The sequence below is a fragment of the Gadus chalcogrammus genome, chromosome 4 (assembly GCF_026213295.1).
Source record: "Gadus chalcogrammus isolate NIFS_2021 chromosome 4, NIFS_Gcha_1.0, whole genome shotgun sequence".
Classification (NCBI taxonomy): Eukaryota; Metazoa; Chordata; class Actinopteri; order Gadiformes; family Gadidae; genus Gadus; species Gadus chalcogrammus.
In genome coordinates, this window is record NC_079415.1 from 35,735,247 (window position 1) to 35,754,712 (window position 19,466).

Consider the following 19,466-nt stretch of genomic DNA (forward strand, 5'->3'; position numbering starts at 1 on the left):
CCTCCACCTCACGCCTTCTCCTCCTAACTAATCTTCTGTGGGTGGTGGTTCAGGTTTCTGGGCAGCAGACGGAGCTCCTCCACCTAACCCCACCGGCCCCCGCTGTTTCTCTGAGGTACGTCCGACAGGCGCTGAGTGACTGCTCTATGTTCTCTGGTTTTACGTCATCTCAAGGAGCTGGGTGACTGCTCTATGTTCTCTGGTTCTACGTCATCTCAAGGAGCTGGGTGACTGCTCTATGTTCTCTGGTTCTACGTCATCTCCAGGAGCTGGGTGACTGCTCTATGTTCTCTGGTTCTGGTTAGCTGTTCCATGCTAACCTAGCCTACTTGTAGTCCAGAGACTGGTTAGCTGTTCCATGCTAACCTAGCCTACTTGTAGTCCAGAGACTGGTTAGCTGTTCCATGCTAACCTAGCCTACTTGTAGTCCAGAGACTGGTTAGCTGTTCCATGCTAACCTAGCCTACTTGTAGTCCAGAGACTGGTTAGCTGTTCCATGCTAACCTAGCCTGCCCATGTTCTGGTACTCACTGCTAGGTGTATACTTATCTCACTACGTCTTAACTCATACTTTACTCCGACTCATTCTCACATCTTGTCTTCCAGCTCAAACTCCCTGGACCCGCCCTCTCTGCCGAGGAAGGGGAGGAGTCTCATGTTGCCGTGGTGATATCAGCGGACAGGAGAGGAAATCAAAGGGGCTACATTTTTATGCAGACACTTTTCATGCTCTACGACTTCGTAGAACGTGAACTACGCACTGGCAGGCTCACAGCGATCGGACGTTCTCTGGTCAGCTACTAAACACTACAGTAGGGCTAGCTTCCTGCACTGGTCTGTTGGTCTGTGACGCTCTCTGGTCAGCTACTAAACACTACAGTAGGGCTAGGTTCCTACACTGGTCTGTTGGTCTGTGACGCTCTCTGGTCAGCTACTAAACACTACAGTAGGGCTAGGTTCCTACACTGGTCTGTTGGTCTGTGACGCTCTCTGGTCAGCTACTAAACACTACAGTAGGGCTAGGTTCCTACACTGGTCTGTTGGTCTGTGACGCTCTCTGGTCAGCTACTAAACACTACAGTAGGGCTAGGTTCCTACGCTGGTCTGTCGGTCTGTGACGGTCGGACAGCCATGAGGTAACGCCCAGTGCCTTCGGTGTTCTTACAGGAGTTGTCGCTTCACAGCCACCTCTCCGACCAATCAGAGGAACCGGATACACCGGCCCATACCCCGTGTCGGTTCTGGTTGGCTGTACGATGTTTCATACGATTTCATTGCCCTGTACGATGATTAATGTATTTTTGTTCGGATGTACGATGTTTAATGTCTTTTTTTTTTCTCCGGGTTATGTTGAATATGTTTTTGCTCTAGGATCTCTTCTTCAGCTCTAAAAGGTTTAATGCTAAATGTTAATGTAGTGTAGCACCGTAATATTGCTCTATATGTTCTATTGTTGCCGTAGTTACCATGGATTCAAACTTATCCACGATGGGATATGTCGTCTGTAATAAGTTATGGTACTTCAACAGGGGGATTCATGAATCCTATTTCAGCATTTGTTTGGAGACATAAGGTTAGCTGGTGGCTAGCAAATACTAGCCTATCCACTCACACAAGTGATCCACAAATACCAGCGAACGCACGGATCAGAAAGGCTTGAGAGGAGGAGGACGATGGGGGTGGTGATGGTGTAAAGCTTCAGTTTGTGTATAGTTGTGATGTGATTAAATATGTTATTATTTACCACCGATGGTACAGTCATGTAATTCGACACCTACACTGTTCTCCGGGCCTGCCTCATTTTCGTATATTGTATTGTTTTGCGTCCTGGTTTGGAAGCAAACAAAGCTGGGAGTTTTGTGCGGAAGTAAAGATACCCGAGACCTCCGGTTTCATGTCTTAGCCTACAAACTTCTAGGGGGCGTTTTCTGAACACTCTTATTTCGGAAGAATGGACGGTTTGCGCAAAAACACGTCAGAGCTTCCGAACCTCTGAGCTGTTTTGAAGGCAGCATTACATCACGTTCTGGTTCTTTGTATTTTCTTACTTCCTGCTTCTGTGATGTCATTTCCTGGTTGTTTGTGATATCACTTCCTGGTTCTTTGTATTTTCCTACTTCCTGGTTGTGTGTGATGTCACTTCCTGGTCCTGTGTTCTTTCTTCTTGGTTGTGTTGTGTATGCGTTGGGTGCTAGTGGGATTCACGTGAGGCAGAGGAAGTGTTTCCTAAAATAAAATATATCTTTGACTTAAGGTTGGCCTGGGGGGTGTTTGTAAACACAACACGATGGCGACACTTATTTTATTAACCTAACAGACGTAGTATTAGTTCTCTTACTACAGTGGTAAGCTGTATAGTATAGCCGGACCTAGTCCAGGTCTCCACCTGAGCCACGCAGGAGGGTTGAGGAGTCGTGGGGAAGGTGGAGTCCCTCTCCCCTCCTCCTCTCCCCTCCTCCTCTCCTCCTCCTCCTCTCCTCTCCTCTCCTCTCCTCTCCCCTCCTCCTCTCCCCTCCTCCTCTCATCACCTCCTCTCCTCTCCTCCCCTCTCCTCCCCCCTCCTCTCTCCTCCTCTCCTCTCCTCTCCTCTCTCCTCCTCCTCTCCTCTCCTCTCCTCTCCTCTCCTCTCCTCTCCTCTCCCCTCCCCTCCTCTCTCCTCTCCTCGCCCCTCCTCGCCCCTCCTCTCTCCTCCTCTCCTCTCCTCTCTCATCTCCTCTCTCCCTCTCCTCTCCTCTCCTCTCCTCTCCTCTTCTCTCCCTCTCATCTCCTCTCTCCCTCTCCTCTCCTCTCCTCTTCTCCTCTCCCATTACAACCGTCCCCAGAACCCGTTACATCTAGCTAGTGCATGTCAATGGTGTGCACGGTCAAGGGTGTGCACGTCAGGGGTGTGCACGTCAGGGGTGTGCACGGCTGCATGTAGTGGCATGTGTTCTCTCTCTCTCCTCCCCGCTCTCTCTCTCTCACCACTGTTCCAGGCAGGGGGCGTGGTCTCCTGGTGGGGGCGTGGTCTCCTGGTGGGGCCATGGACTTGTCCTGATGCCAAGAGGAGGGGCCTCTTGGCAGGACTACAGGACCTCCCAGGATCCAGAGTTAAACACAGGATCGGACCACGGGGGGGTGTGTGTGTGGAACAGAGTTGTACATGTTACAACCAGTGACAGTTACACGTGCTATTGTGCAGAAACAGAAACATATGAGAGGGAGGGAGAGAGGGAGAGAGGGAGAGGGGGGTGCTCCTCCCTCAGTGTGTAGCGATGCTGCTGTAGTCGTCTTCCTCCACAACACACTGGGTCTACACTCAGCACACACACACACACCAACAGAGACGCACACACACACACCAACAGAGACACACACACACACAACAGAGAGAGAGAGACGCACACACACACACCAACAGAGAAACACACTCACACCAACAGAGACACACACCCACACACAGAGACAGACAGGCTTGGACTGCCCGTTGCCATGGGAACCGTCCTCTGCATCCTCCTGCTGCTGTGTGGACTTCTGCTGGTCGACAGCATCCCCGGAGAGCAAGGTGAGCGAGAGACATAGACCCGCACTGAGAGAGAGGTGGGCGAGAGACATAGACCCGCACTGAGAGAGAGGTGGGCGAGAGACATAGATATGCACTGAAATAGGAAGAGAGAGAGAGAGAGACACACACAGAGAGAGAGAATGAGAGAGAGGGAGAGACACAGAGAGAGACACACAGAGAGACAGAGAGAGAGAATGAGAGAGAGAGAGGGAGAGACACAGAGAGAGAGAGAGACACAGAGAGAGAGAGAGACACAGAGAGAGAGAGAGAGAGAGACACAGAGAGAGACACAGAGAGAGACAGAGAGACACAGAGAGAGAGAGAGACACAGAGAGAGAGAGAGACACAGAGAGAGACAGAGAGGGAGTAATGATACTTTTTTTAACTAAAGTATCGACAAGATACATTCCACAACAGGGTTTGAGTGTGTGTGTTTGTGTACCTGCGTGCTTGTGTTAGTGCGTGCGTGTGTGTGTGTGTGGGTGTGTGTGTGAGTCAACCTGTTTCCGTGACGACTGAGCGTCCGGTGAGCCCTGACAACGGACACTTCACACATATCGTGTTTTTGTGCACGTTCATCTGTGTGTAAACATGCATGTGTTTGTGTACATGAAGTGTGTGAGTCCCTGTGTGTACATGTAGTGTGTTAGTCCTTGGGTGTACATGTAGTGTGTTAGTCTTTGTGTACATGTAGTGTGTGCGTCCCTGTGTGGTGTCCTTCCATTGTAAGGCTTTCCTGAAAGTTTTTCATGTTGTTGCATGCATATGTGTTTGCACGTGTGTGTTTATACGTGTGTGTGTGTGTGTGTGTGTGTGTGTGTGTGTGTGTGTGTGTGTGTGTGTGTGTGTGTGTGTGTGTGTGTGTGTGTGTGTGTGTGTGTGTGTGTATAAGTGTGTGTGTGTGTGTGTGTGTGTGTGTGTGTGTGTGTGTGTATAAGTGTGTGTGTGTGTGTGTGTGTGTGTGTGTGTGTGTGTGTGTGTGTGTGTGTGTGTGTGTGTGTGTGTGTGTGTGTGTGTGTGTGTGTGTGTGTGTGTGTATACGTGTGTGTGTGTGTGTGTGTGTATAAGTGTGTGTGTGTGTGTGTGTGTATACGTGTGTGTGTGTGTGTGTCTGTGTGTTTATGTGTGTGTGTGTGTGTGTGTGTGTGTGTGTGTGTGTGTGTGTGTGTCTGTATGTGTGTATACGTGTGTGTGTGTGTGTGTGTCTGTGTGTTTATGTGTGTGTGTGTGTGTCTGTATGTGTGTATACGTGTGTGTGTGTGTGTGTGTCTGTGTGTTTATGTGTGTGTGTGTGTGTCTGTATGTGTCCATGTAGGTAGAGGCCAGTAAAGTCTGGAATGTTGTGGGTGTTTGGGGGAGGAGAGAGGAGAGGTGAGGAGAGAAGGAGAGAGGAGAGGAGGGGAGGAGAGGAGTGGAGGAGGGGAGGGGAGAGGAGGAGAGGAGAGAGGAGAGGAGAGGAGAGGAGGGGAGGAGAGGAGAGGAGAGGAGAGGAGAGAGGTGAGGAGAGGAGAGGAGGGGAGGAGAGGACAGGAGGAGAGGAGAGGAGAGGAGAGGAGAGAGGAGAGGAGGGCAGGGGAGGAGGAGGTGAGGAGAGAGGAGAGGGGACTTTGGTAGGTTAGTGTTTCTACTCTAAACCAAAACATTTCTCCCAAACTGACGTATGTGTGTACGTATGTGTGTACGTGTGTGTGTACGTGTGTGTGTACGTGTGTGTGTAACTGGTACATTGTTCACATACGCTTCTACTTAAGGTATAAGGCTGTACTTATGGACTGTGCGAGCACACTGGGGTCCTCTACCGCCCCGGGCATCGGCCCCTCCTGCACAGCGTTGGCGGTTCCATCCCCACTGGGCCCCTGCTCGGAATGCACCCCCGCCCGCTATCCTCAGAGGCCCAGTCCCTGACGGTCGCTCCTAATGACCTGTCCCTACTGTCTAACCCCTACCTGCTCCTTAATGACCTGTCTCTGTACTGTCTAACCCCTACCTGCTCCTTAATGACCTGTCTCTGTACTGTCTAACCCCTACCTGCTCCTTAATGACCTGTCTCTGTACTGTATAACCCCTACCTGCTCCTTAATGACCTGTCTCTCTACTGTCTAACCCCTACCTGCTCCTTAATGACCTGTCTCTGTACTGTCTTACCCCTACCTGCTCCTTAATGACCTGTCTCTGTACTGTCTAACCCCTACCTGCTCCTTAATGACCTGTCTCTGTACTGTCTAACCCCTACCTGCTCCTTAATGACCTGTCTCTACTGTCTAACCCCTACCTGCTCCTTAATGACCTGTCTCTGTACTGTCTAACCCCTACCTGCTCCTGAATGACCTGTCTCTGTACTGTCTAACCCCTACCTGCTCCTTAATGACCTGTCTCTGTACTGTCTAACCCCTAGCTGCTCCTTAATGACCTGTCTCTGTACTGTCTAACCCCTACCTGCTCCTTAATGACCTGTCTCTGTACTGTCTAACCCCTACCTGTTCCTTAATGACCTGTCTCTGTACTGTCTAACCCCTAGCTGCTCCTTAATGACCTCTCTGTACTGTCTAACCCCTACCTGCTCCTGAATGACCTGTCTCTGTACTGTCTAACCCCTACCTGCTCCTTAATGACCTGCCTACTGTCTAACCCCTACCTGCTCCTTAATGACCTGTCTCTGTACTGTCTAACCCATACCTGCTCCTTAATGACCTGTCTCTGTACTGTCTAACCCCAACCTGCTCCTTAATGACCTGTCAGTACTGTCTAACCCCTACCTGCTCCTTAATGACCTGTCAGTACTGTCTAACCCCTGCCTGCTCCTTAATGACCTGTCTCTTTACTGTCTAACCCCTACCTGCTCCTTAATGACCTGTCAGTACTGTCTAACCCCTACCTGCTCCTTAATGACCTGTCAGTACTGTCTAACCCCTGCCTGCTCCTTAATGACCTGTCTCTGTACTGTCTAACCCCTACCTGTCTCTGTACTGTCTAACCCCTACCTGCTCCTTAATGACCTGTCTCTGTACTGTCTAACCACTACCTGCTCCTTAATGACCTGTCAGTACTGTCTAACCCCTACCTGCTCCTTAATGACCTGTCAGTACTGTCTAACCCCTGCCTGCTCCTCTGACGGCCCACTGTCTATCCCCCCAGTGCGGGTGCGTATCAGTGTGAGTGGGGACACGGTGGTGCTGCAGTTCCTGCTCCCCGACCCGGCGGCGGTGCTGGAGGGCTTCCTGCTGGGCTACGGCCGCCAGCCCGGCGCCACCACCCTCGTCACGCTGCCCGCCCACGGCGCCCCCTACCAGCTGGAGACGGGTGAGGGGGGGGGTCTCTGAAGGTCTAAAGGTGGAGGTGGGCGGGGCCCCATGTGGAGGGGGGCGGGACCCTGGTGGAGGTGGGCGGGGCCCCATGTGGAGGGGGGCGGGACCCTGGTGGAGGTGGGCGGGGCCCCATGTGGAGGTGGGCGGGACCCTGAGGAGGGATGGATGATGATGTTGACCTGCTTCTGTTTCAGAGGCGGAGCCAAAGTACCTGCTGGCCGTCAGACCTGTCCCTCGCAAGCCTGTGGAGAAACACTGCACAGGTAGAGCTGTCTGTCTGTCTGTCTGTCTGTCTGTCTGTCTGTCTGTCTGTCTGTCTGTCTGTCTGTCTCTCTCTTCCTATTTACCATTTGACTACATCATAAATGTGTGTGTGTGTGTGTGTGTGTGTGTGTGTGTGTGTGTGTGTGTGTGTGTGTGTGTGTGTGTGTGTGTGTGTGTGTGTGTGTGTGTGTGTGTGTGTGTGTGTGTGTGTGTGTGTGTGTGTAGGCGTGGCGGCCCTGGACCCCCCCCTGGTGGCCGGCTCTCTGAGCCCCACGGCGGTGTTCCTCTCCTGGGGGCTGGAGCCCCAAAGGGAGGGGGAAGTCATGGAGGAGTGTCTGGAGGAGGGGTGAGACACACGCGCACGCGCGCGCGCGCACACACACACACACACGCACGCACGCGCACACCCACCCCCACCCCCCCCCACCAGAGCCCCCCTGTGCGCTGCAGGTTCTACACGGTGCGGTACCGCCTGCGGGGGGGGCCCTGGGCCCACCAGAGCAGCCCCACGGCGGCCGCGGTGCTGGCCGGGCTGCGGCCCGCCTCCCGCTACGAGTTCAGGGTCCGCGCCAGCAGGGGGCAGCGCCACGGGCCCTGGAGCGCCCCGTTGCTCCACAGCACCGGGCCGGGAGGTGAGGACGGGACCGGGGGCCAGGGGAGGGGGGAGAGGGGGACCAGGGGAGAGGGGACCAGGGGAGAGGGGGACCAGGGGAGAGGGGGACCAGGGGAGAGGACCAGAGGAGAGGGGACCAGGGGACCAGGGGAGAGGGGGACCAGGGGAGAGGGGACCAGGGGAGAGGGGAGAGGGGACCAGGGGAGAGGGGGACCAGGGGACCAGAGGACCAGGGGACCAGAGGACCAGGGGACCAGAGGACCAGGGGAGAGGGGACCAGGGGACCAGAGGAGAGGACCAGGGGACCAGAGGAGAGGACCAGTAGAACCAGTAGTAACAGTAGAACTACTGGAACCAGTAGAACCACTAGAATCCGTAAATCTAGTAAAACCAATATAATCAGCAGAACCAGTCAAACCGTCAGAACCAGTACAACAACTAGAACCACTAGAACCATTAGGACCAGTAGAACCAATAAAACCATCAGACCTAGTACAACCACTAGAACCAGCAGAACCACTAGAACCATTAGGACCGGTTGAACCAATAAAACCATCAGACCCAGTACAACCACTAGAACCAGGAGAACCATCAGAACCATCAGAACCACTAGAACCAGTAGAACCAGTAGAACCATCAGAACCATCAGAACCACTAGAACCAGTAGAACCTGTAGAACCAATAAAACCAGAACAACAGAAGGTTGTTCCACAGTAGACCTCGTCGATGATAGATCCGGTTCTCCTCTCAGATCAGAGCCAGAGGAAGGCCGTCCAGATGGGGAGCCCTCCGGCCAGCCCCCTGGTGAGTAGGCTCCGCCGCAGGATCTGCATTCTGATTGGTTGGTGGGGGGTTGGGACCTCGATAGCATCATGTTGCGTCATAGTCACGTGACATCCTGTAAGGTCACGTTAGGTCATGCTCTGTCATGTTATGTCTTGTTCCAGAAACCTTTGGGACCCCGGGCCATGTTCCCTCCAAGACCAGGTGAGACCCTGAGACCGCCACACCAGACCCCCCTGCCACTGATCTGGGTTCACTGATCTGGGTTCACTGATCTGGGTTCTGTGCTCTCTGATCTGGGTTCACTGATCTGGGTTCACTGATCTGTGTTCTCTGATTTGGGTTCTGTGCTCTCTGATCTGGGTTCTGTGCTCTCTGATCTGTTTCAGCTCTTTATAACCGGACCCGCCCTCCCCTCTCCTCTCTGATCAAACATCAGACCTTCCCTGGTTCCCCGCGGACCTCCTTCGGTGACTACCTCATCCTGCCTCCTCATCCTGTCTCCTCCTCCTGTCTCCTCCTGTCTCCTCATTTAGATCCTGGAGGCTGCTCTGTGATCCACTGGCTGGGTCTGCAGGTCCTGGAGGCTGCTCTGTGATCCACTGGCTGGGTCTGCAGAGCCTGAAGGTTGCTCTGTGATCCACTGGCTGGGTCTGCAGAGCCTGAAGGTTGCTCTGTGATCAACTGGCTGGGTCTGCAGAGCCTGGAGGCTGCTCTGTGATCCACTGGCTGGGTCTGCAGAGCCTGGAGGCTGCTCTGTGATCCACTGGCTGGGTCTGCAGAGCCTGGAGGCTGCTCTGTGATCCACTGGCTGGGTCTGCAGAGCCTTGAGGCTGCTCTGTGATCCACTGGCTGGGTCTGCAGAGCCTGCAGGCTGCTCTGTGATCCACTGGCTGGGTCTGCAGAGCCTGCAGGCTGCTCTGTGATCCACTGGCTGGGTCTGCAGAGCCTGGAGGCTGCTCTGTGATCCACTGGCTGGGTCTGCAGAGCCTGGAGGCTGCTCTGTGATCCACTGGCTGGGTCTGCTGGGTGAGGTGGTCCTGTGATGGCTGCCTGCTAACAGTCCCTCCTCTCTCCCCAGCCAATCGAGACCCGCTCAGACCGCTGGTCCTCCCTCGCCCCGTCGTCTGGTCCCGGCCTCGCCAGGGTAAAAAGCATCCTCCATCCCTCCAGGGAAAACACCACCCTCCACCCCTTCACGGTAAACACCACCCTCCACTCGCCAGGGTCAACACCACCCTCCACCACCTGTGATTGTCGTTGAGTTTCTGGTCCATCAGGAGACCTCCTGGTCTCTCCAGAGGTTCTGGTCCATCAGGAGACCTCCTGGTCTCTCCAGAGGTTCTGGTCCATCAGGGACCTCCTGGTCTCTCCAGAGGTTCTGGTCCATCAATAGACCTCCTGGTCTCTCCAGAGGTTCTGGTCCATCAGGAGACCTCCTGGTCTCTCCAGAGGTTCTGGTCCATCAAGGACCTCCTGGTCTCTCCAGAGGTTCTGGTCCATCAATAGACCTCCTGGTCTCTCCAGAGGTTCTGGTCCATCAGGAGACCTCCTGGTCTCTCCAGAGGTTCTGGTCCATCAGGGACCTCCTGGTCTCTCCAGAGGTTCTGGTCCATCAATTTACCTCCTGGTCTCTCCAGAGGTTCTGGTCCATCAGGAGACCTCCTGGTCTCTCCAGAGGTTCTGGTCGCTCAATAGACCTCCTGGTCTCTCCAGAGGTTCCGGTCCATCAGGGACCTCCTGGTCTCTCCAGAGGTTCTGGTCCATCAGGAGACCTCCTGGTCTCTCCAGAGGTTCTGGTCGCTCAATAGACCTCCTGGTCTCTCCAGAGGTTCTGGTCCATCAGGGACCTCCTGGTCTCTCCAGAGGTTCTGGTCCATCAGGGACCTCCTGGTCTCTCCAGAGGTTCTGGTCCATCAATAGACCTCCTGGTCTCTCCAGAGGTTCTGGTCCATCAATAGACCTCCTGGTCTCTCCAGAGGCTCTGGTCCATCAGGAGACCTCCTGGACTATCCAGAGGTTCTGGTCGCTCAATAGACCTCCTGGTCTCTCCAGAGGTTCCGGTCCATCAGGGACCTCCTGGTCTCTCCAGAGGTTCTGGTCCATCAGGAGACCTCCTGGTCTCTCCAGAGGTTCTGGTCGCTCAATAGACCTCCTGGTCTCTCCAGAGGTTAGGATGGTAATGTTGTGCGTATTGTCAGCTTGTTCTGATGCAGGAGACCGGAGGAAATGCGTTGGAATGCAGTGGATCCAAGCCAGCTTGTGATTCTAATGACCTCCCCGGGCCTCCTATGAGTCGTAGGGGAGCATCCAACATGTTTCAACGGAGCGCTTCAGAAAAAGACACATTTATTAAACCAAGAAAGTCAATTAGCCTGAGGATTGAATAATTGGCTGGGAAACATCCTTGGCGAAGAAAACAAAATGATAATTAGCAGCCGTGTTCCTGAACTGCAAAATCTTGGCAAAACCTTTAGCCATGGTACTAGTACTGCTGGTGCTGGTACTGCAGCATGAGTACTCTAGACGGTACCAGTTCTACAGACAGGTCAGATGGCACTCGTACTACATGGCACAGCCATGGTGCTCCCATCATCCTAGTACTAGATGGTACATGTACGTAGTTTGTGTTGTATGTATGTGTGCACTAGGTTTAGCTCTGGATCAATGTGTTGATTGGCAGAAGGTGGTCTCTTGGGAGAGGCGGGTCGATGGGCTACAGGTTCATGAAGGAAGGTTTCAGCAGGTTTTGCAGCAGGTGTTTGGCTGAGAGAAGAACACTATCCACGGCAATAGATAAGGTATTCCCCTGGAACATTTAGCCACACTAGACGTTCTTCCCTGTTCTGTCCTCATAAAGACAAGGTGCATCCAAAGGCACTGAGTCCGGTACCCATAACCAATGCTCTATGCAGAGGAATAGTCTATACAAGATTACAGTAGAGTCTATACAGGTGTACAGTCTAGTCTATACCGGTGTACAGTTCCGCTTTATGTAGGAGTCCAGTTCCAGGTTTGGTTCTGACGTCCAGCTGTCTGTCCTCCCGTACAGGATATCCTGTCCGTCCTGCGATCCCAGTCGACCAGATCCCTAACCTGGTGGGCGAACTTGGAGACAAAGGTGAACCGCTGAGTCTGTGAACCATCGATCGGGAGAACGCAGTGCAGCTGCTTCTCACTTTGCTCTTCTCGTCTGTATTTTAAGTTCCGACTCCTTTCTGCCTTCCACTCTTGTGGTGATACTGCGAACACATCTGAATGACGGTGTCACTGACCCATCGCAGGAAGGGTCAGCGTTACGGAGAGTGACACACTGCGACTCCCGCTGCGTTCTTCTTGCTTCCCGTCGCTCTCCTACTCGCTCGCCCAGGCACCAGGCCTGACCTGAGGTGTCCGGAGCACCCCCAGTGTGTGTGAACACATCTGAGGTGTCCGGAGCACCCCCAGTGTGTGTGAACACATCTGAGGTGTCCGGAGCACCCCCAGTGTGTGTGAACACATCTGAGGTGTCCGGAGCACCCCCAGTGTGTGTGAACACATCTGAGGTGTCCGGAGCACACCCAGTGTGTGTGAACACATCTGAGGTATCCGGAGCACCCCCAGTGTGTGTGAACACATCTGACGCTGCTGATCTCCGGCTGTGTGTTGCCTGTGAGAGGGCGGCTCCGGATCAACTCCGGACCAACTCCGGACCAGATTCCCCGGAGCTCTTCTGGACTTCATGTGTGAAAGGCCAATAAGCCGATGACCGAGCAGTTAGGATCTGTCTCCTGTGCAGACCAGCTCAGCCACTGGAAGCAGACGGAGAGGTTGTCGGGGGTGAAGCCCAACCTTCCCGCTGTGACGCCAAGGCCAAAGGCGCAGGAGGAGAGACAGATCACCAGGACCATCCCCACCACCAACCCCACCCCCACCACCACCACCAACCCCACCACCACCACCAGCAGTATGGGTAGCCTTGTCCTCTACATATACATCTGCCATTATAGAAACAGTGCTAACATGTAACAATAAGGGCACATTAACAATGAACATGGTTTTCATGTAAACTAATGTTTCAGACGTTTACAGTCAGCTAGCTATGTGTGTTTCAGACGTATACACTCAGCTAGCTGTGTGTGTTTCAGACGTACACACTCAGCTAGCTGCGTGTGTTTCAGACGTACACACTAAGCTAGCTGTGTGTGTTTCAGATGTACACACTCAGCTAGCTGTGTGTGTTTTAGACGTATACACTCAGCTAGCTGTGTGTGTTTCAGACGTACACACTAAGCTAGCTGTGTGTGTTTCAGACGTTAACACTAAGCTAACGATATGTATTTCCTCATCTCATCAGCCAGTAGATTGGATCTCTGGGAGGAGTCAGAGATGTTCAGCTCTCAGCCCAACTCAGACCTGGATGCCCTGGGGAAGAAACGCTTCGTTGGTGAGGAAAGAAATATTGCTCTCGACCAGTATTAAAGCCTGCTCTACATGGAGCCTGTTCTGTATAATTAATTCTATGTGAGACCTTTTCTAGGTAGGACCTGGTATCTATAAGACACCCTGACCTCCTGCCTCCACCCTGACTCCTCCCTCCTCCATGACTCCTCCCTGACTCCTCCCTGTTCTCCACCCTGACTCCACCCAGCCCCTCACGTGGTGTACAAGACGGACAAGAGGCCTGAGGAGCCCTGCTCCGTCACCTCCTCCCTCCTCTTCTTCCCCGGAGAGAAGCCCGGCGAATCAGACGCCAGCACGCCACCCCAGGCCCCGCCCTCTAACCTCACCGTGGTAACGGTGGAGGGATGCCCCTCCTTCATCATCCTGGACTGGAAGAACACGGACAACCACACCCAAGGTTAGAGAACCACCACCAAAGTTATAGAACCATCACCGGTTTAGAGAACCACACCCGGGTTAGAGAACCACACCCGGGTTAGAGAACCACACCCGGGTTGTTGAACCACATCCGGGTTAGAGAACCACACCCGGGTTATAGAACCACACCCGGGTTAGAGAACCACACCCGGGTTATAGAACCACACCCGGGTTAAAGAACCACAACCAGTTTAGAGAACCACACTATAAGGAAAATAATTCTCAAAACAAAAGTATTTTCTTCAAGTATAATTATTTACAATTTCAAACACAAATTATATAAACTAAAAAAAAAACAGTTAGAGTACCAAACCCGGGCTAGAACCAGGAGAACCCAGCTGGGTCGGACCAGGAGTACCCAGCTGTGTCGGACCAGGAGAACCCAGCTGGGTCGGACCAGGAGAACCCAGCTGGGTCGGACCAGGAGAACCCAGCTGGGTCGGACCAGGAGAACCCAGCTGGGTCGGACCAGGAGAACCCAGCTCCCGTCCTGTCCTCAGCCTCTACACGGAGCGCTGAGTGTTGACGTTCTGCACCAGTAGATGGAGGACCGGTTAACGTTCCGCATGCTGCTGAGCTCCACGCCCACATTCAAGATGTTCCCCAGACACCCCATGCTCCCACCACCCCGCCCTCAGTGGGGGGCCAGATGTTCCCCAGACACCCCGTGCTCCCCTCACCCAGCCCTCAGTGGGGGGCCCGCACCAGATGTTCCTCATAACAGATGTTCTTCAGAGCTGGTTCCGCGGCTGCTGTTCCGACCACGGGCGTTGACGACGTCACCTTTCTCCCCAGAGTACGAGGTCATCTCCACCGCAACGGGACCGGACGGAGAGGAGGTGTCCGTCCTGACGACCGACCAGACGCACACGGTGGTGGAGAACCTCCGGCCTGAGAGCAGGTACCCTAGAACCAGGACACCTAGAACCAGGACTCCTAGAACCAGGACACCTAGAACCAGGACACCTTGAACCATTAGACACTAGAACCAGGACAGCTAGAGCCAGGACACCTAGAACCAGGACACCTAGAACCAGGACACCTAGAACCAGGACACCTAGAACCAGGACACCTAGAACCAGGACACCTTGAACCATGAGACACTAGAACCAGGACACCTTGAACCATGATACACTAGAACCAGGACACCCTAGAACCAGGACACCTAGAACCAGGACACCTAGAACCAGGACACCTTGAACCATGAGACACTAGAAACAGGACACCTAGAACCAGGACACCTAGAACCAGGACACCTAGAACCATGAGGCATTAGAACCAGCACAGGCTAGAACCAGGACACGTAGAACCAGGACACCTAGAGCCAGGACACCTAGAACCAGGACACCTAGAACCAGGACACCTAGAACCATGAGACACTAGAACCAGGACACCCTAGAACCAGCATACCCTAGAACCAGGACACCTAGAACCAGGACACCTAGAACCATGAGACACTAGAACCAGGACACCCTAGAACCAGCATACCCTAGAACCAGGACACCTAGAACCAGGACACCTAGAACCTTTGAACCAGGAGAAGATAAGAACCAGTAGAACCGTCTCTCTCTCTCTCTCTCTCTCTCTCTCTCTCTCTCTCTCTCTCTCTCTCTCTCTCTCTCTCTCTAGTTATGCATTCAAGGTGAAACCTAAGAATGACCTTGGAGCCGGACCCCCAAGTGAGCCGGTGACCTTCAGCACAGAGTCAGGTACGACCTTTGAACCCTGGGTACAATATTGACGTCCTAGGTACTGACTACATAGAACCACAACCTACTGGTCCCCAATGATCTCTCTGTCTCTGTCTCTGTCTCTGTCTCTGTCTCTCTCTCTCTCTCTCTCTCTCTCTCTCTCTCTCTCTCTCTCTCTCTCTCTCTCTCTCTCTCTCTCTCTCTCTCTCTCTCTCTCTCTCTCTCTCTCTCTCAGCTGACCCACGCGTGAGTGAGAATGCCTCTGGTGAGTCCTCGTCTCTGAAAACCTACTTACACAGAATAACCCCAAATGACCTGTAATGTCTAACCCCAGCTGCTCATCAATGACCTGTCTCTGTACTGTCTAACCCCTACCTGCTCCTTAATGACCTGTCTCTGTACTGTCTAACCCCTACCTGCTCCTTAATGACCTGTCTCTTTACTGTCTAACCCCTGCCTGCTCTAATGACCTGTCTCTGTACTGTTTAACCCCTGCCTGCTCCTTAATGACCTGTCTCTGTACTGTCCAACCCCTGCCTGCTCCTTAATGACCTGTCTCTGCACTGTCCAACCCCTACCTGCTCCTTAATGACCTGTCTCTCTACTGTCTAACCCCTACCTGCTCCTTAATGACCTCTCTGTACTGTCTAACCCCTACCTGCTCCTTAATGACCTGTCTCTGTACTGTCCAACCCCTACCTGCTCCTTAATGACCTGTCTCTCTACTGTCTAACCCCTACCTGCTCCTTAATGACCTCTCTGTACTGTCTAACCCCTACCTGCTCCTTAATGACCTGTCTCTGTACTGTCTAACCCCTACCTGCTCCTCAATGACCTGTCTCTGTACTGTCTAACCCCTACCTGCTCCTTAATGACCTGTCTCTGTACTGTCTAACCCCAACCTGCTCCTTAATGACCTCTCTCTGTACTGTCTAACCCCTACCTGCTCCTTAATGACCTGTCTCTGTACTGTCTAACCCCTACCTGCTCCTTAATGACCTGTCTCTGTACTGTCTAACCCCTACCTGCTCCTTAATGACCTGTCTCTGTACTGTCTAACCCCTACCTGCTCCTTAATGACCTGTCTCTGTACTGTCTAACCCCTACCTGCTCCTTAATGACCTCTCTGTACTGTCTAACCCCTATCTGCTCCTTAACGACCTGTCTCTGTACTGTCTAACCCCTACCTGCTCCTTAACGACCTGTCTACTGTCTAACCCTCCTGGTGGGCGGGGTTCAGGTAAAGACGCCATCTGGACGCGGTTCCCGTTCCGGACGGAGCCGCCCTCTGACTGTACCGGCCAGCAGTACGTCAAGCGCACCTGGTACCGCAAGTTTGTGGGCGTGCAGCTCTGCAACTCGCTGCGCTACAAGATCTACCTGAGTGACTCGCTCACAGGTAACACACCTGGTGACACAGGGCAGTGAGGAGCAGGTAGGGTTAGACAGTCCAGAGACAGGTCCCTCTGGACCAGGAAGGGGTGGTGGTGATGGTGGTGGTGATGGTGGTGATGGTGGTGACGGCGGTGGCGGTCTGTCCAGGTCAGTTCTACGACATCGGGGACGAGGCGGGCTTCGGAGAGGACCACTGTCAGTTCGTGGACTCCTTCCTGGACGGGAGGACCGGCCCACAGCTCCGCCCCCAACAGCTGCCTCAGCGCACAGGTGACCCTCGCCCTCCAGAGCCCCTCACAGCCCCTTGTTACCCTTACCGTGGTAACCGGGGCCTTTTCCTCCGCTGCGTGATGGTGCGGGTAACCGCGGTTACCGGGGTCTCTGCCTGTTGGCTGATGTTGCGGGTCACCGTGGTAACAGGGGTCCTTGGCCTGTTGTGTGATGGTGTTGGTCACCGTGGTAACCGGGGTATCTGCCCGTTGTGTGATGTTGATGTTGAGGGTCACCGCGGTAACCGGGGTCTTCGCCCGGTTGCATCATGTTGCGGATCACCGTGGTAACAGGGGTCCTTGCCCGTTGCGTGATGTTGAGGGTCACCGTGGTAACCAGGGTCTCTGCCCTGTCCAGGGTTCTACCGGGCCGCGCGGCAGGAGCCCGTCCGCCTGGGGCCGCTGGGCGCCGGCGCCCCCGCCGGCTACGTGTCCTGGTACGAGTGCGGGACGCCCATCCCGGGCCGCTGGTAGACCCGCCCCCGAGACAGGAAGTGGAGGATTTTGTCACTTCCTGAGTCCCTCCCGAGACCTGGTGTTGTAAATACAGACAGAACTATCAGGAGACTAGTATGGATCTATAGCGTGTACTTGTACACGGAGGAATATGTAGTACCTTGTACTACCGCCAAGTGGGTTAATATCAGGATGGTTCTAGACCAGCCGGTTCTACGGGTGGACCTGGTCCTCGAGACCAGAAGGTTCCGGTTGAGAGGGTTCTGGTGGTTGTACAGGAAGCTTCCCAGTACAACCAGAGTCTGCTCCTGGTTTTACAGGGAGCGTCCCAGTGTACCCAGTACTTTGAGCTGACAGGGGGGCCAGTCAGTGTCCCCCTTCCACGCTTTGCACAACAGAAATGTATTCTCTGTAAATGGAGAGGATGTCTATTTTTTCACAACATTTTTGTAAATCACATTATTCCCACCTCCTCTGCAAACAACATGCACGTTTTATTCCCTTGGATGTTGGAGGATGTGTCTTCCAATGCACTCAAACTCTTAAGTGGATTTTCTGATAATAAAAAACAATCAAAGATAAAAGACCCCAGGGTTTTCGTGGTATCCTTTATTAAGCTTTAAGGAAGTTTTAAAGCAAGGTTTAAAGTGGTTAGTTGAGTAAGTTAGTTGTGTATGCAGGACAAATTAAACCCCTGGTCGTACTTAAGTTCACTTCCGGGTATGACAGGAAGTAGGAAATGTTCCACTAAAGGAACAAATTTAAGGACGCTAGGGGTGCTAGCTGCTGCTAAGTGTCTGTTATACAGCTTGTCCTCAAGGCTTCTTATTGGATGAGCCGAATTGTTTAAACTCATCGTTACAAAACTGATCTGGTAGGGTTGGTCCAATTTGGTCCAGATAGCGACAGAGTCTTTTCTACTGGAGACTACCCAGTAGTATCAGCCTTATAATGTTTCTATTGGGAGCTTCCGAGTACAACCACAGTCTGCTGCTCGCTCTACTGGGGACTGACCAGTACAAACACAATCTCATACTGGTTCTACTAAAAGCTATCCAGTACGACCACAGTTTTCTCCAGGTGGAGCAGAGCTGGAGAGGAGAGAGGAGAGGAGAAAGGAGAGGAGAGGAGAGGAGAGGAGGAGAGGAGAAAGGAGAGGAGGAGAGAAGAGAGGAGAGAGGAGAGGAGAGGAGAGGAGAGAGGAGAGGAGAGGAGGAGAGAGGAGAGGAGAGGAGAGGAGGAGAGAAGAGAGGAGAGAGGAGAGGAGAGAAGAGAGGAGAGAGGAGAGGAGAAAGGAGAGGAGGAGAGAAGAGAGGAGAGAGGAGAGGAGAGGAGAGAGGAGAGGAGAGGAGGAGAGAGGAGAGGAGAGGAGAGGAGGAGAGAAGAGAGGAGAGAGGAGAGGAGAGAAGAGAGGAGAGAGGAGAGGAGAGGAGGAGAGAAGAGAGGAGAGAGGAGAGGAGAGAAGAGAGGAGAGAGGAGAGGAGAAAGGAGAGGAGGAGAGAAGAGGAGAGAGGAGAGGAGAGAGGAGAGGAGAGGAGAAATGAGAGGAGGAGAGAGGAGAGGAGAGGAGGAGAGAAGAGAGGTGAGGAAAGAGGAGAGGAGAGGAAAGGGGGAGAGAGGAGAGAGGTGAGGAAAGGAGGAGAGGATAGAAAATAAGGAGAGAAGAGAGGACGGGAAAAGGACAGAGGAGGGAGGAGGTCTAGGCCTTGGCAGGGCGAACATCCATGTGAAAAGCATCAACAGATGAGTCAGGGAGGACATGAATCTCTGCTTTCACCTAGCCAGACACCAGGGCGCGCTCTCTCTCTCTCTCTCTCTCTCTCTCTCTCTCTCTCTCTCTCTCTCTCTCTCTCTCTCTCTCTCTCTCTCTCTCTCTCTCTCTCTCTCTTTCCCCCCCTCAGCCAGGGGTTCCAGGGAACAGGGGAACCCCCTCAGCCTAGCTAACTAACCCTAACCTAACCTCCCTAAATAACCCTTACCTAACCTCCCTAACTAACCCTAAGCTAACCTCCATAACTAACCCTAACCTCCCTAAATAACCCTAACCTCCCTAACTAACCCTTACCTAACAAACCCTAAGCTAACCTCCATAACTAACCCTAACCTCCCTAAATAACCCTAAGCTAACCTCCATAACTAACCCTAACCTCCCTAACTAACCCTAACCTCCCTAAATAACCCTAACCTCCCTAACTAACCCTAACCTCCCTAACTAGCTCTTCCTGAGGGGTAACACAGCTCTATCAGCTCCAGCTGTGACGCTCTGCAGGCCGTGTTTGGACGAGT

At 53.3% G+C, this 19,466-nt stretch overlaps 1 protein-coding gene across 1 annotated transcript; it reads left to right on the top strand.

The window, feature by feature from the left end:
• Window positions 1-3,254: 3,254 nt before the first annotated feature.
• Window positions 3,255-17,734, top strand: LOC130381052 (target of Nesh-SH3-like). Its single transcript, XM_056588472.1, has 19 exons — window positions 3,255-3,544; window positions 6,680-6,844; window positions 7,044-7,112; window positions 7,339-7,459; window positions 7,564-7,745; window positions 8,478-8,530; window positions 8,674-8,713; window positions 8,899-8,979; window positions 9,591-9,710; window positions 11,562-11,630; window positions 12,288-12,412; window positions 12,845-12,935; window positions 13,140-13,349; window positions 14,165-14,270; window positions 14,999-15,078; window positions 15,296-15,325; window positions 16,301-16,459; window positions 16,603-16,725; window positions 17,083-17,734. Exons 1-19 carry the CDS (start codon window positions 3,472-3,474, stop codon window positions 17,196-17,198), a joined length of 2,013 nt encoding a protein of 670 aa, XP_056444447.1. The 5' UTR covers window positions 3,255-3,471; the 3' UTR covers window positions 17,199-17,734.
• Window positions 17,735-19,466: the final 1,732 nt, after the last annotated feature.